General features: G+C 49.8%; 2 protein-coding genes across 2 annotated transcripts in view; one reads left to right on the forward strand and one right to left on the reverse strand.

Annotated features, from left to right (window-relative positions):
• Positions 1–2,492, reverse strand: part of NCBP1 (nuclear cap binding protein subunit 1) — a 43,371-nt gene extending 40,879 nt beyond the window's left edge. Inside the window, exon 1 of the mRNA XM_062207903.1 lies at positions 2,386–2,492. Within this exon, the coding sequence (XP_062063887.1) occupies positions 2,386–2,419 (34 nt within the window). The 5' untranslated portion in view covers positions 2,420–2,492. The remainder of the gene's footprint in view (positions 1–2,385) is intronic.
• Positions 2,493–2,804: 312 nt separating this feature from the next.
• TSTD2 (thiosulfate sulfurtransferase like domain containing 2) lies at positions 2,805–24,956 on the forward strand. Its single transcript, XM_062207905.1, has 10 exons — positions 2,805–3,008; positions 7,541–7,755; positions 8,361–8,674; positions 10,772–10,892; positions 15,746–15,871; positions 16,636–16,741; positions 20,427–20,545; positions 20,984–21,142; positions 21,730–21,868; positions 22,956–24,956. Exons 2-10 carry the CDS (start codon positions 7,591–7,593, stop codon positions 23,213–23,215), a joined length of 1,509 nt encoding a protein of 502 aa, XP_062063889.1. The 5' UTR covers positions 2,805–3,008; positions 7,541–7,590; the 3' UTR covers positions 23,216–24,956.
• Positions 24,957–24,964: the final 8 nt, after the last annotated feature.

Genomic DNA, 24,964 nt, shown 5'->3' on the forward strand with positions numbered 1-24,964 from the left:
CCTACTACTACAACTGTCCAGAAACATCAAACCCTCTGCTGCCTCTGTGATATTACCTGCTCCGGCAGCACTGGCCTCCTTGCTGTTTTGTGAGCATGATGGGAACGCTCTTAAGAGGGTCTCTGTACTGAGCTTTGTCCAGGCCACAGCTTTTCCTCATACAGCCACATGGCTTGCTCTATTGGCCCCTGAGGCCTTGGATCGGATGCCTTTCCTGATCAATCCACAGAGAACAGTCCCAGCATAGCACTCTCCACTGGCTTTAGGGACTTCACTTTTCCCCACAGCACTTGTTACTATAGGATACATTTCACGTTAGTGGTCTCCCCAGAGAAGCCAGGCCACCTTCCATACTGTTCATTGCTATGCTGCAAGCAGTGAGGAGAGTGCCTGGCTGGTCCTGACTTGAATAAATGGTTATGCAGTCCCTCTGGATCCCTGAGGTTTCAGTTCCTGCCCCCAATACCAAAATCCACGGCTGCTCAAGTCCCTAATATAAGAGGGTGTAGTGCTTACACACACCTTATGCATACTTTCCAGTATACTTTAAACCATCTCTAGATTACTTATATTTACAACGTAAATGCTGTGTACATAACTGAACACTACTGTTTAGAGAATGACCAGAAGAAACATCTTGGCCAAGTTCAGTACTGACACAAGACTTTCTTCCCAAATATTTTCCCCCCTTGGGTGAACTCAGGGATGGTAAACTTGAGGCTCTGAACAGCCAGCTGTACGCAGTCAAGCATATGGACAGGCAGGACAATCAGAGTCTCCAAAGAGCTGACAAGCCAGAAATGCTCAGATGCATCTACTCAAGTCTGATGCGGTTTCCACGCAAGAACCAGATGGACACGATTTTGCTGCCAGCTGGTATGAAAGAGCCAACTTCAAAAAAGCCATGCAAGCCTCTCACCAACCAAAGCCAAGGTTACTTTTCTACATATTTACACTCCAACTCTGCAGGCTGTCCACTGGTGACACTTCCTCCTCCTCCTTTAGGGATGCCCTAGGGAGGAGAGGAGGAAGAACGGATAAAGGAGCCACAGAAGAGCAAAAGAAATGGGAGAAAAGGCTCAAACTCTCTATAACCCAAGCAATGACTTTAAGCATTAGTTTTTGACTAGTCAAACATGAAGCACTGAAAAATCTTATTTTCTGTGTCCTGCACAGGTTATACCAAGAAGTCTCCTGTGTTAAAAATCAAAGTGTGCAGTAGAGCTATACCTGTGGAGAGAGTCTTGGACTTGTTCTCACTGTTGTCTGTGCCCCGACACGTGTGTCCAGCAGGCTGAACCAGGATACTCTCACAGGTTATACCCTGGTAGGAAGCTGATGTTTCACTGCACACAGGGAATACATGCGATCCTGCGCTCATCCATCCCCAAGTGCCTCGGCACTCCAGGAGACAGAAACGTTAGTGGAGACGCTGCACTCCACTTGGCTTTCCTTCCGTGTTTATCACCTCTTAAGCATGAACAGATGGTGGAATTAACGAGCATCCCCTTGAACTTGGGCTGTGTGTGCCATCTCCCTCGACCCTCCCAAGAACCAGCACCACCGCTGTCCTCTCCCAGGCTAAGCTTCTGGAAGGTGACACGACCTGGGCAAGCCCATGACGTGGAGGACCGGGTCTGCTCTGAACCTAAACCCTCGGGTCCTCGATCCTGAAGCCCAACCGCTGGGATACTCCGTCCTCCAGGAAGAACGCACTGAAAACAGCAACACCAGAATCGCTCGAGTTTCACTCGTGTGTGTTCCGGATGGACCGTCACGCTCGCGTGTAACCCACGCATCTTTTCCTGTTGGCAGTAGCAAGACCATTTCGTTTGCATGATGGCAACAGCGTGGTCTCCCTGAGCACAAGCCGGCCCCGAGAGCTCTCCAGCTAGGACTCTAATGGTCTACCCAACGCAGCACCACGTGTCTCCGTGGGTTTAGGGGAGCCCGAGTTCTTTTCCTGCCCCTTCACGGGGAGGGCGGGCGGGGCAGGGGGTGCGGAACGCAATTCACAACACGCCTTTGTTCCTTGCCTTCCGCGAAGTCCTCCGAGAGCTCAGCCCAGGTGCAGCTCTGCGGGCTGAAGCCAAACCCCAGGACCCCTGGGGCTCTGTCCCGGATCCCTGCAGGCGGCGCAGGTCTAAACTTTTTACAGCCCCTGGAGAGCAGACGCCTCTGCCCTCGGGGATCACCCGGGCTCCGTTCCTCACGACAAAGGGAACGGGGAGCAAGGGCGGAAGGGGCGCGTTCGCTTTTCAGAAGCCGGCCGGCTGCCCCGCGCGGCGCCTCCCTCCCTGGCTCCCCCAAATGCTGCCGGGGAAGGCGGGCTTCCCGTCCCCTCCCCTGGAGACCCGGGACGCCAAACCTCGCGGGCGCACTCACCGTCGTTCTCGTCGCTGTGCCGCCGCCGCGACATGCCGCTGGCCAGAGAGCCCCGAGCCGAGACGCCGGGCGGGAAGCGCCGCACGAACCGTCGGGCCGCCGGCCGGCGCGAGAACAGCCGCGAGGCGCGCGGACCGGCCGGCGCGCAGGCGCACTCGCTCTAGACGGCTCCCGGAAGCGCACGGAGGCGAGGCCGCCGGGTGGACTCCGCGGAGCCGGCGTCCAGAGCCTCTCGGGCGTTCGGTCGGCGCGCAACCGCCCCCTCGAGCTCCCTCCGCCTGCCGGGTGCTTCCTTCTCCCGCCTTCCGCTTTGGGTCCTTCCGGGCCAAGCAGAGAAAGCCGCCGCGTCAGCCAGCCAGAGCCCGGCGGCCGCGGGCCAGACTCGGAGGCGTGGTGGGTGAAGGAGGCCGCTCTAGCCGCCGCCCGCGGGGGCCCTCTCGGTGGTTTTCCCGGCGGCCCTTGCGCTCACGGCCGCGAAGACTTCCGGAGCGGGGTGACGTCCCGAGAGGCCTTTCCTGCGCACCACGCGGCGGGGGCTGTAGGGTCGAGGGCGGTGCGTGGTGACCTTTGCCCGGCGGAGGCACCGGGTGGAGAAAGAGCTAAGAAAGGAGCAGGACCGGCGGGTACGTGCTCCGCTCCCTCTCCCTGCCACTGCCCGGCTTTTGTGGCCTCGGGGAAGGTGGGCGGGAGGAGGGGCCGGGCCGGCGTGCGGGGCGGCGCCGCACGAGCGGGGCCCGGGGACGGGAGGGCGGGCCCTGACGCGGGCCTGCGGGGCTCTGTGCGCTCCGGCCGTCATCTTATTTCTCCCCTCTGTGAGTTGTCTGAGGAGGAGCCTTGTGGTCGCGCTCTCGATGGTTATTGGATGCGTGCACACTGTATGAACGTCTCTACTGCCTTGTCCGTGGCCATCTGAGATTTCACCCCCCGGGCTTCACCGGTTCCGCCCTCAGCCTGTCACTGGCACCGTCCATCGGTTGCTCCCAGATTCTGCGTTACGGCTTGGCCGGGAAGCGTGCCAGCTCTACTTTGAAAGAGAATCCAGAATCAGACCTTGTGACGCCTTTGTTTAAACTCCAGTGACTTTCCATTGCAAACCTTCTGTCGTGGTTTGTACAGTTCTGCCCTCATCCACTGTTCTAACTGCTCCTTCCAGTAAATCAAGCCCTTTAACATTTTAGAATCTGCTCACTGCTTCCTCTCCCTGGAGGTCTCTGCTCCTCAGTCTGCAGTTCGGGCTCCTCCGGGCTGAGGTCCCAGCTCAGGCATCAGGTCCTTTGTGCAACCTCCCCTGGCTACCTAACTGCTGCTTATTTTGTTCTGGAAGTATTGGTAAACCTTTAATACCTTCTCTGTGCCAGACACTGCTTTAAAAAAAAAAAATATTTATTGAGATCGGTACTGTGACAGTGGGTAAAGCCGCCACCTGCAGTGCTGGCATCCCATATGGACGCCAGTTGGAGTCCCAGTTGCTCCTCTTCCAATCCAGCTCCCTGCTAATGGCCTGGGAAAGCAGCACAGGATGCTTGGGCCCCTGCACTCATGTGGGAGACCCGGAAGAAGCTCCTGGCCCCTGGCTTCAGCCTGGCCATTGTGGCTATTTGGGGGAGTGAATCAGAGGATGGAAGATCTCACTCTCTCTCTGTCTCTCTCTCTGACTCTGCTTTTCAAATAAATAAAATAAATATTTAAAAATAAGAGTTTTGTTTTGCACAGCTGCATTGGAAATTGAAGTTAGCCAAATTGTTGACTGTGTGAATTTGTAGTTCAGGAGAGGGGCTGGGGTTGTAGATAAAATGTGGCGTATGTATTATTCTACACGTGCATGTTCCTTTATTTATGTTCATTTCCTCATTTTTCAATGAAGTTTCAAGTGCTCACAGAAATAGGGAAAATTACATAATGAGCCCCATGCCCTCATCCCCTGGCTTCAGTAATTGCCAACTATGGTTAATCTGGTTTCAGCTGTATTACTTGCCTTCCACCATTATTTTGAAGCAAATATAGTTTCTTAAGACCTTGCTTATGGGATGAGACCACCTAGGGAGTGGGTGTGGATAGAGCAGTTCAGCATGTAGAGACAGGACGATGAGGATCCAGCAAAGGAAGGAGAGGCGGTGGCTCTCATCACTGTCTTACGTTGTTTGTTAGCTTACTGGAATACAGAAGTACCACAAGAACAAGGGCTTGAATGTTTCAGAGCTGCATTGCCAGTACCTTTTTGTGTGCCATTCTCAGAGCAGACACTCGCCAAAGAAATAGTTCAGGATACAAAAAGAATAAAGTACTGTGAGGCCAAAGGCAGGTGTAGAGCGAGGGGCGAGGTTTTGGGGGTGGTGGGAAAGGCTTGTGTAAAGAACATGGCTTGTTTGTGGAGCTGGACGCAATGTGGTGTGGCGAGGGTGGAGTGCATGCCGGGACACTTCGGCCTGTGTCTAGGCTGGCAGGGACCCAGTGTTTCAGGTCTTCAGTAGGGGGAGTGGCAGCAGCATGCAGAGAAGACTTGGTGGGAGAGGTGACAGTGGTGGACAAGGGGAGGGAAGAAAGTGCGGGAAACAAAGCAGCGAAGAGAGCAGCTTTGGCCAGTGGGTCCGGGGAGCCAGCTTGGGCGTGAGGCGTGAGTGCAGGAAGAGGAGCCCGATGTGCAGCCACTCCTCCGACCGTGCCCCCTCCCAGTGCACTGCCTCTGAAGGCACACTGTGCCTAGAGCAGTGGAAGGCCCCCACTCAGTCATTGTGGGATGAATTTTAATTGGAAAGTGATGTAAGCATTTTCTCTACAGTGAAACAGCTGCGGGCACAGGAGGATGTGGGTCTGTTTTGCTTGTGCCTGTAAGGCCTGGAGCCTCAGAGTTAGAGACCTGCTCCTTTCGTTTGAACTTTGAATGAAAGACATTTAAGAGGCTGGCACCACGGCTCACTTGGCAAATCCTCCTTCTGCGGCGCCGGCACCCCAGATTCTAGTCCCGGTTGGGGCGCCGGATTCTGTCCCAGCTGCTCCTCTTCCAGTCCAGCTCTCTGCTGTGGCCTAGGAAGGCAGTGGAGGATGGCCCAAGTGCTTAGGCCCTGTGCCACATGGGAGATCAGGGGGAAGCACTTGGCTCCTGGGTTTGGATCAGCGCAGTGCGCCGGCTGTAGCGGCCATTTAGGGGTGAACCAACAGAAGGAAGACCTTTCTCTCTGTCTCTCTTTCTAACTCTGCCTGTCCAAAAAAATAAAGACATTTAAGAAAGAAATGAGAGGCATAAAAAACGTAACGCAAGTATTCCTTCATCCAACCTGTTTCACTCAGTTTTCAAATACAGGTGGGATTTGAGTTCAGTAAATTTGTGCCTCCCCTGTAACAGCTTGTTTTGAGTCCCGTGTGGTCACCACATAGCTGATTTGATTGTACCTTATGTGGTGCGTGTGAATCCTAGGCAGAAAGATCCTCTGTAGAAGAGTTGGTGATGTGTTTAGTCCTCACTAATCCCAGCCAGCACTGTTGGCAAGCAGGGTGTGGTCTCCCTGTGCACATGCTGCGTCTCACCTTCACTGAGCACAGGTTCCCACGGGCAAAGTTGCAATTTCACACCCTTGTCACCTTTTTCCTTGTTCTCTGAGGTTATCTCTCTGCTCCCTCTCTGGAGCCTGGACTTCTCTCCCTTACCATTCTCAGAACCCTGAATGTCTGGGTCAGGCCACCTGCTGGAGACTGTTCAAGAGACAAACTTTCCTGACTGAACGGCAGGAACTAACCATTTAGCGTGCCGTGGGCAGGGATTCGGGTGGGACAGAGCAGGAACTGCTTGTCTCTGCTCTCAGTTCAAAGGCAGAGGCTGGAACCATGCCAGGGGCCTGGGGGTCGATGCTGGCTGTCATCTGTAGGTCTCCGGCCCTCTCCACATGGTTCTCCTGTGTGGGGGCTGGACTCACAGTAGTGCTTGGTCTCAGCATGAGCATCCCAGAATGAGAACCAGTGGGAGGAAGTGAAGCCTTCAAAGGCTCAGAAGTCCTGTAACATCTCTTAGGCCATTCTTTATTTTTGGGAGCAGTTACAAGTCTGCCTAGTCTGAGGGAGAGGGCAAATAGGCCAGAAATACTGCTGCAGCCATGTGTGGAAAATACAGTCTGCACAGCTGGTTTTTAAGGAAATCAATTTTTAATGTCAACTTTGAAATGATCATTAAATTGAAATGTTAATGGTGTTAACCATTCATTGAACCTAATTGGAGTCCTCAAAGAGTTCATGGAAAGTGCATGCTATGAAATTTTTTTCACCAAAATAAACTTATCTTGTAATTCCATTTTCCATGAATTTTTTGAAATACCCTCATGTGTACGGCCTCTGTATGCATTCCTTTCCAGTCCTGCAGGGTAGATACTGTCATCCCCAATGCACAGATGAGGGGATTAGAACTCAAGATAGCTTGCTTACGTTCCCATATGTGCAACTAGCTGCCACCGGAAGCCAAAGCGCTGCTTTTCTCAGTGCTGGGTGTTAACCTGTAAGTGGTTTTCACTTGCAACATTTGCTTTAGAAGAGAAATAATGTAGTGTCTTGATGACATTGTGTCTGTTTTGATAAGAGTTGGCCACAGTAGCAATTTTGTTATTTCCTCAAGCAGTTAATGTGGTACTGCCTCCCTGACTGTTCTAAGGAAGAACGTTTGCCCGGCTCTGCAGACAGGGAACAGAAAGAGCCAAGTGTTTAGAACTGAAGGTACCAGCACAGAGCTTGGTGGCTTTGCTCATGGTGCTGCTCTGGTGGCCTTCGCCCTCAGTGTGCAGCTGGCTTGCTCCTGAATTCAGGTCTCTGCTCAGGTGCTGCTCCCCTTCTCAGAAAGGCTTTTCCTAGCCTCTGTCTAGAGGGTACCTGCATCACTTTCTCCTTACTCTGTTTATTTTTTTCATAATTCTTTTCACCATCTGATTTTTTAAAAAATCAGTTTGTTTACCTCTCCCCTAAGATACTTTCTCTCTCATTTACTGCCGTGTCCCCAGTGTACAGAACGGTGCTTAACTTTGTTACTCAGTAAATGCTATTGAGTGAGCAAGTGAATGTATGGGTAGCTCAGGCTACTGGGCCCGTGCTGGTTTGCATGGCTGATAACCTTCTTGTTTACTTTAAGAAGTAATTAAAGACTGGAATTGCTGTTTCTGCCTTACTTGTATCCCAGGAGCTGCTTAACTGCAAGGGATCTCGGCCACACTGCTGCCATCAAGCCAGATGCCTTCTTGCACTTCACCAGACCAGGGAGAGGACCTGGAGACCTGTGTTCTAAGGTTTTCTGACCTGGATTTAAAAGATACAAGTCTTAGTAGGCCCAACAGCAATCTCAAAGCAGAGTTAGATGGCAGTACCAAGAAGAAATACTCATTTGCAAAGAAAAAGGTAACATTTCCATGAGTATTTTGTGGACAAGGACATATAATTAATGTAGGTGTATAATTCAGCTGCTTATCCAGACAGCTCTCCAGCTCCAGGTGAAGTGCAGTCCGGGGCATTAACCAGTGCTGGTAAGAGCTGCAGGCAAAAGAGAGTTGTAGGCAAGGTGTGGCACAGGAACAGTCACGTTGGAGTAATTAAGCATAGGTGCTAGACAGATGGTTGGGAGGCAATCCGGGAACCTGGAAAAGGCATCACACCCAGGCATTCCAATAGAGAATCTTAGCCACTAGGCCAGATGCCAGCCCTCAGCTCAGTCAGCGTGTGGACTGCTGAAAGCAGCAGAAGGCCAAACTATTACACATACTCCAGTGCTCGAGACTAAAGTTACGGGGCTGGGAGTTGAATCTCATGAAGCGCAGTCTTAGTTTCTCTAATAACCTCTTCTAAAGCCGGTAAGAGAACTGTTAGCTGTCTCGGGGAATGTATAGAATGGTAGTAAAAACCTGGAAGCCCCTCTGGAAAGATAACATAAGGGAGTTCCTGGAGACTACCGTTAGCTGTGGAGCTCAGGTTATTTATCAGTAATGGTATTTGAAATGTAATTGCAGGCTTTTGCCCTTTTTGTCAAAACCAAAGAAGTTCCAACACGTCCTTTAGGAGGTAAAGAAAAATGGTGGCAATGCTGTCAGCACCTGTTCACAGACCGGAGCAGCATCCATAGGCACGTGGCAACACAACATGCTGATGAAATGTACCAGCAGACTGCGTCTGTTTTAAAGCAGCTGGCTGTGACCCTGAGCACGTCAAAGAGCCTTACGGCTGCTGACCAACAAAACCCCGTGGAAGGGCACCTTCCTCGCAGCCATGACGTGTCTGCTTGGCTCCCTGATACAAGCTGCATCAGTGCTAATGAGCTGATAAGGTAAGATTTCTTGTGACTTGACTTTAAAACCATTCCAACCACAGTGAGCTACAGCACCCACCACTGAAATGGCTACCGAGAGAAGGACTAGCTGCACCAAATGTGGCTGTGGGTGTGGAGCAACCAGAACACCTGTCGTAGGTGATGGCGATGCAGGTGGCACAACCTTTGGGGTGTTCAGCTGCTGCTTTTTCAAGTTAAATGTGCATCTCCCCATGACCTGTTCCCAGGTATATGACCAGCAGCAATAAAAAAAATGCCTACAAAGAAACCTTAACTGCGAGTTTTATACTTAATAAAAAACTGGAAACAACTACAGATGCCTATAAACAAGATGGAGAAACTGATATAGTCATGTGAGAGTACTGTGGAGCAGTAAAGAGCCTATGGAGGCCGGCGCCGCAGCTCAATAGGCTAATCCTCCGCCTGCAGTGCCGGCATACCAGGTTCTAGTCCCGGTTGGGGCGCCGGATTCTGTCCCGGTTGCCCCTCTAGGCCAGCTCTCTGCTGTGGCCCGGGAGTGTAGTGGAGGATGGCCCAAGTGCTTGGGCCCTGCACCCCATGGGAGACCAGGAGAAGCACCTGGCTCCTGCCTTCGGATCAGCGTGGTGCGCTGGCCACAGCTGCCATTGGAGGGTGAACCAACGGAAAAGGAAGACCTTTCTCTCTCTCTTTCTCACTGTCCACTCTGCCTGTCCAAAACAAAAGCCTATGGAATGCTGAGATGTAGGAATGTGTCTCACTGGCAGCATCCTTACGCTGAGGGAGAGAAAACAGAGCAGCTTGATGCTTAAGGCACAGAGTTTGTCTACGGGCCTGAGTTAGGCCAGAAAGCAGCATACTGTGTGCAGTAGATGACCACAGTCTGCACTGGCCTGTACCCCATCAGCTGGCAGTGTGCACAAGGTTTCTCTAAGGAGAGGGCAGGAACAGCACAAATGTGCTATTTTCAAAGAGAAAGAAAGACCCAGAAACATTAGTGATTCCTCTGCCCTTATCCTGGATAATCTCAGAGCTTAAAAAAAGTTTTTGTTACCAAATGTAGTTTTCTCAGCTGAAGGATGTTTATGGCTTGAATTGTAGGATTGGAAGTTTATCTCTTGCCTTTGAAAAGCTCACCAAATCTATTACTAAAAACTAGAGGACAGGTTTCTGATCTGAAGCAATTCCTGAACCATGTGCTGAGTAAAAGTAGTCCAGATTTGATATATTGCTGTCACTGCTACTCAGCACCAAACTCTCTGTTTATCAGAAAGAAAATAAGAGAATTGAAGCAAGCACCAGACCTAAGCTGGTCACTAATACTTTTTCTATCTATTTCTTTACCTCTAAAGTCAGAATAATAATGCCTGGTCCACCTGCCTCCCAGTACTGCTGTATGAATTCTGCTGATGACGGTCCAAGCACTTGTAAACTATAGATGTTACACAAATGACTCCATTTTGGTATGGCCCCACTCTTACAGGAGTTTGCCTTCTAGTTAAAGAGGTGAAAGATACATGAAATGGTTAGCAGATGCTGTGCTTATCAGTTAAGTTGTGTGGTACAGATAATAACTTGTGGCAGGGGTTTAGAGAGGAAAATAGAGAACTGCTAAAACTGATGAAGTTTCATGGAGGAGACTCGGCCTTGAAACACAGTGAGTGTTGATGCGGGAGATGTAGATTTGGGCAGGGTAGGACCTTAATTATCATCTACCTGAAATATGTTCAGTGGAACCCAGGGCTGGAGGATGCTAAAGACAAGCGGGGGAAACACTACATTCAAATGTTTACTGCAGGACTCCTCAGAGCCCTCAGCAGAGTAAAGAGGGGGAGAGCATCTGTGGGGTTTCCCAAACATGATTCCCTAGAACAGCTTCAGAACATACTTTGGGAAATGCAGTTTGCTTCAATTCAGGCTCATCGGGAAGGTAGGAGCCCCTTGCAGCTCCTGCCTGCTGTAGGGCACGTACAGATGAGCTGCTTCTCATTTCAGGAGAACAACCGTAGGAACAAAGGTGGCCGAGTCTGTCCGCCTTAACCCTCTGAGAGTACCTGGTGAATTGTGGCTTTCTCATGCCCACCACTCAACTGCTGTTTCCATCTGATTCTCTAGTGGCCAGGGCAGTGATGAAGGGGAGGTGCTTCTCTATTACTGCTACTGTGACCTGGAGGATCCGCGCTGGGTGTGTGCCTGGCAGACAGCTCTGTGTCAGCAGCTGCACCTCACGGGCAAGGTAACACCTCTCCCACTCCCCTGCCTTCACTGGACTCCGCCTGCTTCCCAACCTTGCACTGCACAGGCTGTCCTCATAAAAAGGATTCTCTGTGGGACTCTTAGACATAGGGGAATCCTGCTGGGATTTAAGTCAAATATTAAGCAGCCATTTCCATGGTGTTTAATGAGAGCACTTAATGGCACAGTCCAGGTGTCAGCCAGGTATTAAACACCTGTATTTTAGGCTTTGCTCAAAGAAACTAGTACCATACAAAGTATGGGAAAGGATGGACGTGGTTATGTTCTAGTAAAACCATATGCAAAAGCAGCTATGATTTGTTGACTCCTGGTATGGGGAAATGCTCCTGAGATATTAGTTGGAAAAATGTTTTAGAGGCCAGTGTTGTGGCGTAGCGGGTTAAACTGCTGCATGTGACACCAGCATCCCATGTAAGACCCAAGTCTTGGCTGCTCCACTTCGGATCCTGCTCCCTGCTACAGATTTTTAAATCTTTTAGAAGATATATTTACTTATTTGAAAGGCATGGTTCCAGAGAAAGAGAAATGGCTATCCACTGGTTCACTCCTCAGATGACTGCAACAGCCAGGGCTGGGCCAGGCCAAAGCCAGGAGCCAGGAGCTTCATCCGAGTCTCCCACATGGGTGGCAGGGGCCCAAGTACTTGGGTCATCCAGTGCTTTTCCCAGGCATATTAACAGGTATTAACAGGGAACTGGATCGGATGTGGAGCAGCCGGGACACAAACCAGCACCTGTAGGGGATTCCAGCCTTGCAGGCAGTAGTTTAACCTACTATACCACAATGCTGGCACCTACTTTTTTTTTTTAATTTAGAAAGAATTCACATAGCATTGGAAATTCCTCATCTGCTGAGTAAGAAAACACAAGAAAGAAGAAAATGGGAGGTTGCATTGAGTACACAAAAAAAGTCTTTCCAGGGTGTCCTGTGGGCCTTTTCCCCTGTTCATCTCCCTTATCTTAAATGATCCAGTATTAACTACCACTGAAATACGCCAGTTACAGTTTTGCATTTTGTAAACATTAGGTTCCTAAAGGGTCACATTCCTATTGGTCACACAGGCTTTCACTGTTGCCACATGTTAGTAGCAACAGAGTTAAAAATCCTAAGGGTAGGGGCTGGCATTGTGGCATAGCAGGTTAAGCTGCCAGTACCTGTGACACTGGCATCCCAGATAAGGGTTGCCCTGGTCGTTTGGGGAGTGGCTGGTTCACTCCTTGATTGCTCACTGAGGTGGGCCAGGCTGAAGTCAGAGCCTGTAATTCCACCTTGCTCTCTCACATGGGTGGCAGGGACCCAGAAACTTCATCACCTGCTGCCTCCCAGGGTGAGCGTTAGGACATTGGATCAGAAGCAGAGTGAGGACTTAAACTCAGGCAAGCATCCTCTTTTTTTTTTAAATTTTTTTTATTTTTGACAGGCAGAGTGGACAGTGAGAGAGAGAGAGACAGAGAGAAAGGTCTTCCTTTTGCCGTTGGTTCACCCTCCAATGGCCGCCGCGGCCGGCGTGCTGCAACCAGTGCACCGCGCTGATCTGAAGGCAGGAGCCAGGTGCTTATTGGTGCTTCTCCTGGTCTCCCATGGGGTGCAGGGCCCAAGCACTTGGGCCATCCTCCACTACACTCCCGGGCCACAGCAGAGAGCTGGCCTGGAAGAGGGGCAACCGGGACAGAATCTGGCGCCCTGACCAGGACTAGAACCCGGTGTGCCGGCGCCGCAAGGTGGAGGATTAGCCCATTGAGCCGTGGCGCCGGCTCAAGCATCCTCTTAACCACTGAGCGACAATGCCTGCCTCTCTCTCATTGCATCTTCTAGTTGTTTTTCTTTCTTTCTTTTTTTTTTTTTATTTGACAGGTAGAGTTTTTTAGACAGAGAGACAGAGAGAAAGGTCTTCCTTCCGTTTGTTCACCCCCCAAATGGCTGCCACTGCCGGTGCTGCGCCAATCCAAAGCCAGTAGCCAGGTGCTTCCTCCTGGTCTCCCATGTGGGTGCAGGGGCCCAAGCACTTGGGCCATCCTGCACTGCCCTCCGGGGCCACAGCAGAGAGCTGGACTCGAAGAGGAGCAACTGGGTCTAGAACCCAGCGCCCATATGGGATGCCAGTGCCGCAGGCAGAGGATTAACCAAGTGAGCCATGGCGCCAGCCCCAATCTTCTAATTGTTTTTCAAAGCCATTGTTCATTTTTGACTTTTTTCTTAATGTCTGGCCCCTGTAGTCTGTAAGCTCCAAGGGGGAAAGACTTTTTTTAATCAACCTGCCACAATTCCTAGTGTTTAGTTTTAAAAATTCATAAATAAATGAGTACATTTATCACCATCTCTATTCAGAGAACATGACACTTTAAAAGATGGAGATTTTCACAGTAAACCTGAGTGTGCAAAACAGGAAATTAGTGTCTTGGTTGCAAGACTGGCTTAATTTTAACCCAGCCCAGTGGTGAACTGTCAGTTAGGGCTCCTGTCCACATGGTGGCAGCACCTGCCTGGATCCTAGGCTTTAGGGATACATGCCCAGCTGCATGATAGTTATGTGCTGAGAGAAGCTTTGGTGGAATATTCATGCATAAGTAGGGAATTACAGACCCTAAAAATTCAGGAGTTATGGAAAGAAACTTCTGTCCTTTTGCCATACGTTCTTATTGCCTCAGGAAATTTGAGGGAATTCTTTAGAGACTTTGGAAAAGAAAAATCACAAGATGTCGGGCCAATAAGATCTTGTTTTGAACCCTGGATTTACCACCTACCAAGTCTGTGCCCTTGGGCAAGCTACTTGACTTCTCTGCGCTTCCATGTCCTTTTCTGTAACGTGAGGATCAAAATATCCACCTTTCAGGATTCTTGTACAAAATTCTGCCTCAAAGCCTAATAAATGCTGGCTGCTGTTCTTGACTGCTAGTGTGAGGCATTGCTTGCAAAGGAGCTTCTTTGAAAGATTTCTGTTGCAGAATGCAGGAGATTGAAAGTGTAATGTGTCAGTTTAGTGATTGCTCTGACCTAGCCTGGCAGGTATAGATGTGCTTGCCTTTTTTTTTTTTTGGATTCTGAGGTTAAAATAATTAGGGAAGAGCCTGCTAGCCTGCCCTGAGACAGTCACATGTCCTGAGACAGTCACATGGCACTGTGACTTCATCCCTAATACCTCCTCAGAGTGGATTTCCTGAGCCTCACACGGACTCGGCTGTTTTTCTCGGTAGGCCCTATAAGTTCGTGGTGTGGCTCTTGCAGCAGAGATGGTACCTGCTTCCTGCAGCCCCTCCTGTGCCCAGAACAGGCCTCTTTCTCAGGGAGGCTGGGAGTGGTCCAGAACCTGCACCATGGAACTCTGGATAGCCACTGCCAGTGAGCAGGCACTGGCTCCTGAAATGAATCCTGTTTTATACCCATGCCCCAAGGGCCTGATAGAGTGAGTCGGTAACTCACGTATTTGCTCTGCACCTGAAAAAGGGCGGCTGTTTAAAGTTTTCAAATTCTAATGCGTTGATTGGTGGCATTGTTGTATGAGTGCTAGTAGGACAAGATAGTGCCTTGAGTTAAATCACCTCTGTTTCCAGAGGATACCATAACTGATAGCACACAGGGCTGCACTTTCTTTAAAGGCCCTGTTCCCATCTTTTGTTCTTTTTAAAGATTTATTTAAAATAAATAAATAAGTCTTTACAAAAAATAAAACTTTATTTATTTATTTGAAATTCAAAGTTACAGATAGATCTTCCATTCACTGGTTCATTCCCCAAATGACCACAACCAGGGCAGGGGTTGAGGGGGAGGCCAAAGCCAGGAGTCAGAAGCTTCATCCAGGGCTCCCATGTGGCTGCAGCAGCCCAAGGACTTGGGCCATCGTCTGCTGCTTTTCCTAGGCCATTAATAGGGAGCTGAATTGGAAGTGGAGCAGCCGGGGCTTGAGCCTGTGCCCATATGGGATGTCAGTGCTGCAGGTGGAGGCTTAACCCACTATGCCACAGGGTTGGCCCCTAGATGACCCATCTTTAAAGTATAAAGGATTTGGTAGAACCAAAGCAACCAATCCGCCAGGGCCCCAGAGCATGTCCCTTAAGGCTGGGGCCTTGTCCCAGGCTATCATGTTCCCCTGCCCAGTGAAAGATCCCAAAAAGAATACAGGATTTGAGAAACCAGAGAGCCCCAGCTGTGAATCCACATTCATTCATTCAAAGATGCCTCCTGAGTTTCTGTTCTGTGGTGGGCACTGGGGATAACATCGGTGAACAGAGTGAGGGACTCTGGGCCTTACGTGGCAGTAGGAGGCTTATAATGGCGGGCTTTCCCCAAACACTGCAGAGACGGCCTCGCATGGACTCCTTGCCCTCCGATGTGCTCTGTCCCTAGAATCTCGGTAACGCCGTCTCAGCAAGGCTTCTCATGTTTGGTGCTCTTGTATTCACATTTTAATGGGGTGACGAAGTTGACGTTCAGAAAAGTCAACTAACTCACGGGGCTACAAGGAACTAAGTCAGTGGCAGAGCTGAATCCTGATCCTCAGTTGCAATTTCGTGTGACATTGCCTGGATTTAGGTTCAGCTCCAAATTTACTTCTCTGGCCATTGGAGTGCCATAGCAGATGTGCTTTCCAGTGGTTTTATTCAGATCCTTTTGTCCTGCACACACTAACCAACTACCTCGGCTGAACTGTCAGCCATGCCACTTTAGAAAAACAAATGTGTCTTTGTCTGGTGGCAGTGTGGTGTCCGTAGCAGTGACTGAACGTTTCCTGTTAAGCTCTTCAACCACATATGAGCCTCTTGTTCTGTCCTAGAAAGATAATTGCCCTAAAACATTTAGGCTGTATTCCTTCTGTCTCACCGTCTTGTGTCTCAGGTTCGAATCGCTAAAGAGGGGATCAATGGGACAGTTGGTGGAAGCACATTGGCCACGAGACTCTACGTGGAAGTCATGCTTTCTTGTCCATTATTTAAGGGCTATCTCTGTGAGGATGATTTTAAGGTAAGAGAAAGTAGGGGAGAGGGAAAAGCGTGTAGACTGAGGTGCTGCGGCCTCATGCCAGTTACTGAAAAGGAGGCCCATGCAGGCAGGCGATGCCAGATAAAAACCCTTTTCCCCTTGCCGTTGCCCTTGCCCGTGTGTTGACATCACTTTGGTGCCCTCTCTAGACCTCCCCTTACACACTCTGAGGGTTTACAGGTCACACAGTCTAGGACTCAAACTTGGACATGTGTGCTCACTGGAGACCGTCTGTTTCAGTAGGTCACTGGGGTTTCAGGAAACCTCTGAGCGCAGGCCGGAGGACAGCTGGTGCGCTCCTAGCCGAGCTGCCTTGTTGTAGCGTCTTTATGCGTCATCGTGGTAGGTGAGAAGGCCATGGGAAGTGCCTAGTTGATGTCTGCTGGTGAATGGTTGCTGCCCCAGAAAGAAAGGGAGTCCTCCAGGGCAAAAGCAGGGGCAGCGACTGCTCAGTGGTGCTTCGGTTGCACAGTTAACGTTTAGAGCCACGGAAACACTTTTTAACTTAACATTCCTGCGCATGGTGGATACGTAATAAATGTCTTTTAACATTGATTTACCTGGAACATGCTGGCCCTTCTCTTTTCCCATTGAGGTTTCCTAATTGTTTCCCTCAGTTTGAGGTTTCTTAAGATTTCACCTGTCAGCTTATTACAAAACAGCCCATACTTGTTGTATTTGGCACTTGTCTCATACCTGGGGATGGAACCAGAACACTGTATGCTGTTTTGTTTCTTATTGGCCAGACCAGCAGAGGAGGAGCTTGCTGTTTCCCAGAACTGCGCGTCGGTGTGTTTGAAGAGATTGTGCCCATGGGGATCAGCCCAGATAAGACCTCCTACAAGAAGCCTGGTACGCTTGCTCTTAGAAGGGGAGTTGTGCTTTTCTTAATAGGAATGGCATTTAACAACGAAGGCAGTTGGACACTGTGATCAGCTAGAATCACGATGACTCTGTCTTCCAAACAAGCCTAAATTGATTCTTCTCTGTGGTGGGATGGTAATTGAGGACTCACCCCTTAGAATGACCCAGCTTAACTCTTGGTAATGATTTGGCAGTAAGTTGTTTCTTCCTTCTAGAGAAGCAGTTTGGGAGGAGTGTAATAATTATAAATACTTTGTCAGCAGAATAGCGCACATAGGGTTTTTGCTACAGGAAGCAAGTGCCTTTCAACACAGAAGCAGTTTGCAGTGCTCTAGAATGTTCTCTCCTCGTTCCTATTGAAAGACATTTGTTTGGCAAGGTTTTTGTTTTACTTTATTACTACGAGTGTTTTCAAACATTGAACGATGCAGAGAAGATAGTAGTGATCTTCCTTGTAATTCATGGCAGCTGTCATCTGCGTCTCATCCTGTACTGTTTTCAGGGGAATCCTAATGTCATGTTATTTCATTCATAAATACTGTAGTAGATATCTTTAAAAGATAAAGCTTTTCTTTTTTTGAAGATTGATTTATTTGAAAGGCAGAGTTACAGAGAGAAGTCTTCCATCTGCTGGTTCACTCCCCCAGTGGCCACAGAGGCCAGGGCTGGGCCAGGCCGAAGCCAGGATCCAGGAGCTTCATCTGGGTCTCCCACAGGGGTGACAGGGTCCATCTTCTGCTGCTTTCCCAGGCACATCAGCAGGGAGCTGGATCGGAAATGGAGCATCCGGGACTCAAACCCGTGTCCATATGGGATGTCAATGGTGGCTTAACCTGCTACGGTCATAGAGCCAGCCCCTTAAAAGACTAAAATTACTGTATTAAAACATTTTAACAGTAATCCCTTAATACTATCAAATATCTAACTGGACAATTCCCAGTTATTTCATAATTTTTAAGTTAGTTTTTACTGGTATTCAAATGAGATCCATTTATTGTGATTCATCAGTATATCTGTTGCCCCCATCTTTTTTTTCTCCTTGAAGTTTATTTTTTAAGGAATTGGGGCATTGGGCTTGTAGAGTTTCCCAGCATCCAGATAATGATAATGATTGCTAGATTTAGAGTACTGCCATCTGATAGGAATATAAATGTGAGCCACATAGTACACGTTTATATTTTTTAGTAGCTGTGTTCTTATTTTCATCCTTTTTTTTTTTTTTAAAGTAGAAAAAGAGAAACAGACACAGGGAAGGATCTTCCATCCGTTGGTTTACTCCCCAAATGCTCGCACAGCCAGAGCTAGACCAGGCGAAAACCAGGGGCCCAGTACTCAACCTGGTCTCCTCCTGGATGGCAGGGTCTCAGATACTTGAGCCATCACTGCCGCCTCCCAGGGTGTGCATTAGCAGGAAGCTGAATCAGAAGTGGAGGAGCCAAGACTCAAACCAGGCACTCAGATTTGTCATGTCAGCACCCTAAGCAGCATGTAAAGCGCAGCACCAAAACCACCCTGCTAGTCACATTTTAGAGTAAAAAGTAGGTGAAATTAATTACATTACATACATACTTCATGCAGTGCATGCATTATTTAAAATATTATAAATAATTTTTAAGATTATTGACATGTGATCAGTATGAATAGTTATCAGTGAAATGGTGTACTTTTTTTTTTATACTAAGACCTTTTTTTTTTTTTTTATTCTTTTTTTTTTTTTTGGACAGGCAGAGTGGACAGTGAGAAAGAGAGAGAAAGGTCTTCCTTTTTGCTGTTGGTTCACCCTCCAATGGCTGGTGCACCGCGCTGATCCGATGGCAGGAGCCAGGTGTTTATTCTGGTCTCCCATGGGGTGCAGGGCCCAAGGACTTGGGCCATCCTCCACTACACTCCCAGGCCACAGCAGAGAGCTGGCCTGGAAGAGGGGCAACCGGGACAGAATCCGGTGCCCCGACCGGGACTAGAACCCGGTGTGCCAGTGCCGCAAGGCGGAGGATTAGCCTATTGAGCCGCAGCGCCGGCCTTTTTTTTATACTCAGACCTTATAGTCTGGTATGTATGCCACTCTTATAACACAGCTTTGGTCACGTGTCAGGCGCTTATCGGCCACTTGTGGCTACTGTCATGTGAAGACAGCTCTGGACTAGAGACTTGGTCTGATTAGCTTTGATTCCCCCTTTTCTGTTTTTTTATTCCCCAAGACTGTTTCATAGGTACTATTGTCTTTCTTTCATCAGGAAACAAAGGGCCAGTTGACTCAACAATGTAAATATTTAAAAGAAGACTGAGAGTTAAGCCAGAGGCAAATGGAAGTTCAGATACAAATAGCTGGGAAGAGAGACTGGGGCATGAGGAGATAAGGCCCAGGAAGGCTGTGTCTGCTTAGTGTCCCCACCTTGGCAGGAGGTGGTGCTGCAGACAGCTGCCTGGGTGCTGCAGGCCACAGTCAGTTCAGGGACAGAGCAGGCTCCAGAGCAGGCCACAGTCAGTTCAGGGACAGAGCAGGCCACAGACAGTTCAGGGGCAGAGCAGGCTCCAGGCAGTGCCTGGCTGCCTGCATCTGAGCCAGCTTATGTAGAGGGGCCTCATGGGATATGTACCTGTCTGTTCAGGCCTTGTTAGGGCGAGGAGAGCAACAGCCAGAGTAGCAGCAGCAGGGCACAGGTTTGGTTCCCTGCAAGTAAAGGTCTTGATGGATTTCTATGCCTCTCAGCACATTTGTGAACCTGCCTTCTTGCCCTGTTTTGGTGTCTATGTAATTATGTAATAATAACTTACATAGAATCTGGCCTTATTCCCTTCTCCCTGCAATCCTAGCTTGGGCCAGCAGAAATGCAGACCTTGGCCATGCCTTGGGGCCTCTAGGCCATCCTGGATATGGGACAGTTTGGGGAGGTTGTGGGGTTCATCTTGAATGGAATGGGGCTAGGCGTATGCTGCAGAGCTCTGTCACGAGTGGTGGGCGACTGAGTCACTAAAGTGCACCGCAAGTTCCTCTCAGTTACTGAGATGTCTGGACCCCCAAAGATACAGGACTGTGTTTACCCTGGTGAGCCAAGAGGCAAAGGGCTCTACCAGACTGAAAGTCTCTCCTTTTTAAATGCTGCCTTCCTCTCTCCTTCATCCTGTAACTTTGCTGTCTCACCTGTCTTTCTCGTATCATTTCTGTGGTCAACCTCTCACCCTTTTCCCTTTTACTCATGCAAACAAACCTAGACACATTCTTCCCACCCTTTTGCATTTTTTAAAAACACACTCCAACCTAATTCCACTGCTTTATTCTCACATACCCCTTGCCAGGGTTCTTAGCATTGGTTTAAAAGAGTTTACAAAGCCTGTGGTCAGTACATGCAAGCCCCACACTCTTCCTGTCTGATCACAGTGGAACAGTGACCATACAATGGACCGGCAAACCTGTGTGGCAGTTTAGCTCACAATTATCTGATTGATATCACCAGGGTTAGGCCAGATGGGAAGGTGCAGAATTCTTTGATTATTTCTAAACTGCCAGGTGTCTCCCTGGAATTATTAAATTATTTCATAATCATCAAATAATATTCTTTCCAGAGAATTATAATTGTGAAAAGATTTGGGTGGAAATCAACAATACATAAGTTAGACCAGGCCAGTTATGATTAGGATTTTTGTTTAAGCTAATTTTTTGCTTTGGTTTTAGGAATTCATTTATCTCCAAGTGAATTTCATAAAGAAGTAGAAAAGTTTTTATCTCAGGCCAATCAAGAACAAAGTGATACTATTCTACTAGATTGCAGAAACTTCTATGAAAGCAAAATAGTAAGTAAGAACCAGAATTGAGTTCATTGAAATGGGAGTGGGAGGGGATGCTGTGTGTGCCAGCACATACGTGGCCTTGAGGTTCTCCCTCTAGGGCTAGCGGCTTCAGAGGAAACCCAACATTTTACATTGGGCTCTGGTGAGAAAACCTTAAGGAGATCAGGATCAGAGACGCCTGTGAGCCTACCCTTGTCGTGCGTCGCATCTTGTGAAGTTGGCTCTGAGCCGCCTCCCCGTCCTGAGGACTCTGAGAACGTGACCCCCAGTCCACCAGCCTTGTTTGTACATTGCAGATCTTAAAGTTTAAAGGTCGGAATGGGATAGCAGCAGCAACTACCGGGGCTGCTGTACTGTGGCGGGGCTGTTCGGCACAGAAGGAGCCTTTGTTCCTGCCAGGCCCGAGTCCTGACAGTTTTCTCTCTGCCATTCCTCCTGTAGGGACGGTTCCAGGGCTGCTTAGCCCCAGACATCAGGAAATTCAGCTATTTCCCTGACTATGTCGACAAAAATCTGGATGTTTTCAGAGAGAAGAAGGTGCTGATGTACTGCACTGGGGGCATCCGTTGTGAGCGGGGTTCAGCCTACCTCAAAGCCAAGGTGAGCCGCACCCTAAGGGCACCATGGCATGGAAGTGAGAATGCCATACAAACAGCCCGAGGGTTGATGTCCACCCCTCGCTTCCACCCCACCCCCACTCCCAGCCAAAGGATTTCTTTTCCCCTTGTGTTGTTTAGTACATACATTTACAAGTACAAAATCTGAGGTTCTTGAATCTCAAGATGTGAAAAGCACTTAATAGTCTTCGAGACTCATCGAGTCCAGAAGGGAAAGATTAGTTAACATCGCCCTTTTCTTAATCCTTTTGCTTGATCCTGAGAAGGGCAAACTGAGTACATGCCCCAACAGGTGCCGCCCTATATTTAGGGGGCAGGAAAAATAGTTGAGCTTCCCAGGACCTAAGAGTGAAGGCCCACACGGCTGTCACCACCCGTCCCGCTCGGAGCCACTGTCTGGCCAGCTGCTTCCTTGACCCTTTGGTCAGCAGTTCCTCCGTGTCCTGCAGAGGGAGCCAGGAGTCCCTGGCTGATAGCGGAGGTAGTGAGGGAGTCCTCTTGCCACTCTGTGGAGCTTCGTACAGCTCTCTGCTTGTGTCTTCAGATCCGCTGTTCTTTTTCCACACCTAGGGAGTGTGTAAGGAAGTGTTCCAGCTCAAGGGTGGCATCCACAAGTATCTGGAAGAGTTTCCTGATGGTTTTTACAGAGGGAAGTTGTTTGTTTTTGATGACCGTTACGCCCTGTGCTACAACAGTGATGTGGTGTCAGGTGAGTCTGCACGGGTCCAGCGCCAGACTGACATCAGGCACATTCTCAGCTTCCTGTTCCAGAGAGTTCCAGAGAAACACCACAGGGGAAGGGAGTTCCTATCCCTATGTTCCCAACAGTTGGTGATGTAGCAGTGAGGCAGGCAGAACCCTGGAGCAGGAGTGGGGGCCTGTGTTGGGATCCTGGCCTGTTAATACAAGACACATACCTTACTATATCAGATTTTTAGCTTGATAGTTGTATTTCTGTGTCACTGGTGTCCTTTGTAGCCCTGTGCCTTTTTTCATGCATTTGAAAACGTGTCTTTGCCAGACTGCTGAGTAAGCCTGTGTAGAATCTGAAGAGGCCCCTGCTGTGGGCGCTCTGTGAACACAGGGTGTGCACATCTGAGAGGGGCCAGCGCTCCAGCAGGAGAGCTGACCTAGGGCACGTGCTGTGGCGGCAGTGTTGGGCACAAGCAGACTTGAGAGAGTGTACCGGGGGAACACTGGCGGTACTTGGTGGGCACCCCTGCCTGTGAGCGGGAAGGAGTGAACAAGCCCCGTGATGGCTGATGGAAGCCAGGTGAGACGACCTGGGGCCGACTGATGTTCTCAGAGCTGACAGGAAGTCAGCAGGGAAAACCAGGCTGAGGAAGGAGAGGACATGAGTGTTCGAAATCAGACGGCCGGTGTCCTAGCAACAGCAGGAGCGCCTCGGCGCTGGGGGGGAGTGTGGTGTGGGCTGCACAAGCTGAGTGTGTGTCGGGTCGTGGGGATTCCGGAGTGTTGTCCTTACTGGGAGAGGGGATGAGCTAATGGGAAAAGGCCATGTAGCAGAGGGTGGCTGGGAACAGCCAATGAGAAACTTCACTAGCTGCTTTTTAGATGGGAAAGAAGAACAGGCAGGGAACACTGGACTCAGCTCCCCAAAGCAAAAAAGAGGAGTGCCATTTAGGTTGGAAGACAGAGACTTACTACATAGAAACCTTCCCTGAGCCCAGCAGGATCTGTTCCATGCTGGTGCGCTTAGAGGCACAGGCCAGCAGGAGCCGGAGAAGTGTGTGTATGTGTGTGTAAGTGTTAACGATGCTTTTTTCTCCTCCCAGAATGTTCATACTGTGGAGCCCCCTGGGACCAGTATAAACTCTGCTCTACCACACAGTGTCGCCAGCTTGTGTTGACCTGCCCTGCCTGTCAAGGACAAGGATTCACAGCCTGTTGTGTCACGTGTCAAGACAAAGGGGGCAGGCAGGCCCCAGGCTCCACCCAACACAGCTTTAAGGAGGAATGTGAGTGCACAGCCCGGCGGCCGCGCATACCGAGGGAACACATGGCAGGCATGCCTCCCTGTGGGCCATGCTCATAGGCGTGGCCCCTGCGCGACAGCTCACCACATATAGCAGAACGTCAGGCTACAGAAGCAGACAAGTTGGCAAGTTCACTCCTGGCCAGTGCCACCGTGGCATACTGGTTGCCATATTGGCCACCTATACTTCTCAGGGTAGAGAGAGGGGCTCAAGGGCTGACTGCCTGCTTACCCGAAACACTGTGACTTCTATGGCAGAGCACAGAACAAGGTGAGCTGCTGGATCCCCAAGCTGCTGCTAGTGCAGGCCCGAGCCTGGTGACCATGTCCTGCCCCCTCTCTGCCATGCAGGAGGGCTGGGTCACTGGCCTTGTCAACAAACCTGTCCATCCTGGTGGCAAAAATGGGAAAGCTGTGGCCCAGGAGTGACTCCTAAACCAGGCCTGTTGGTTCACCTGCCATCAGCACTCCCGCCTCAGCTGTCTCCTCCGACAGAGGATTTGCAAGCTGGCATTTGGCCCGTCTCCTACTTTTGTAAATAAAGTTTGTTGGAATAGCCTTGCCCATTCCTTTACATTTGCCCTGTGGCCAAACTGAACAGTTATGCCAGAGACCATGTGGGCCCACAGAGTCGAGGGTATTTACCGTCTGATCCTTTATAGAAAAGCTACCAAGTCCAGGTCTAGACACCCGGCCTGAGGACACTGGCATTTGGGCAGTTTGTCAGTCTCCACCTGGGATATGAGACACATCGCAGGTCATTCAGCACTGCCATGATGGCTGGCCAGCCTGCCACCCAGGTCCCAAGGAACACACCCAGCCGGCCGTAGACCAACAGGTTTAATGTTATGTTGCAGTTTCCAGTGATGCCAAATGCAGCTGCAGTTGTGTTTCAGGGAGAAGCCAAGTAGGGCTGGCTGTCCTCGCAGCCTGGTGCCACTCCTGGGCCCCTGTGCAGCCCCAGTAGATGCTGTCCCATGGTGGTGGGGCCTGGCCTCACCTCCAGTTACCCTGTCCCATCCGTGTCCTTGGAGCTCAGTGTGCAAGACTTTTCTGTCTTCATCTGAAGCCTCTTAACTCTGCTCATCGGCTCTCTGGCCTCGTCCTTTGGAAGATTCACTGAATCACTAATGAAAGTAACTCCCCAAAGCAACAACAGAAGTACTAGTTAACTGGCACTGTGGTGTCACAAGGCACAAGGGCACTGTGGCTTAACTTTTTTTTTTTTTTTTGCTGGATCCCAAGAGATGCACATGATGTGTAAAAGGGATCTGGCAGGTGGTTACATTTTCAGAGTAATCATCTTGGGGCGGTTTGGCCAGGATTTCCTGCTTCTTTCACATCTGGATTTTCATCACCGTCATCCTCCAGAGGTGTAAGTTGCCGGCGCGTGGTCAGTGGTGATCAGTCTAATAAGGGATGAGACAGTTAAGTCTGGGCTTGGCCGTGCTATGCTGCAAAGTGTCCCTCAGGGTGTTGCCTCTCTTAGGCCATTGGCCCACTGTGCACTAGAGAAAGGCGGTCTCCAGTGCTCGGTGCGGCTTCTCCCCCCTGGATAAGGTGACATTCAGGAGGGAAAGAGTCCCGACTCCAGTGTGGAGTTGAAAATCATCCCGTGTGCTCATGAAGAACACTGTGGGGTAGGTTTGTTGCCTGGGATTGGTCAGGACAGGGTGGTTTCTGAAACTTGAGAGTTTCCATTGGCCTTTCCTATCATCTCTTCACACCCAGCAACAGGAACCTCATGCTCCCCAGTTCATTCCGGCAGAGCTCTGGCTTCAGTCTTTCTTGAGGGGAGAATTGTGTTTT

Source organism: Lepus europaeus, chromosome 12 (genome assembly GCF_033115175.1).
Source record: "Lepus europaeus isolate LE1 chromosome 12, mLepTim1.pri, whole genome shotgun sequence".
NCBI lineage: Eukaryota > Metazoa > Chordata > Mammalia > Lagomorpha > Leporidae > Lepus > Lepus europaeus.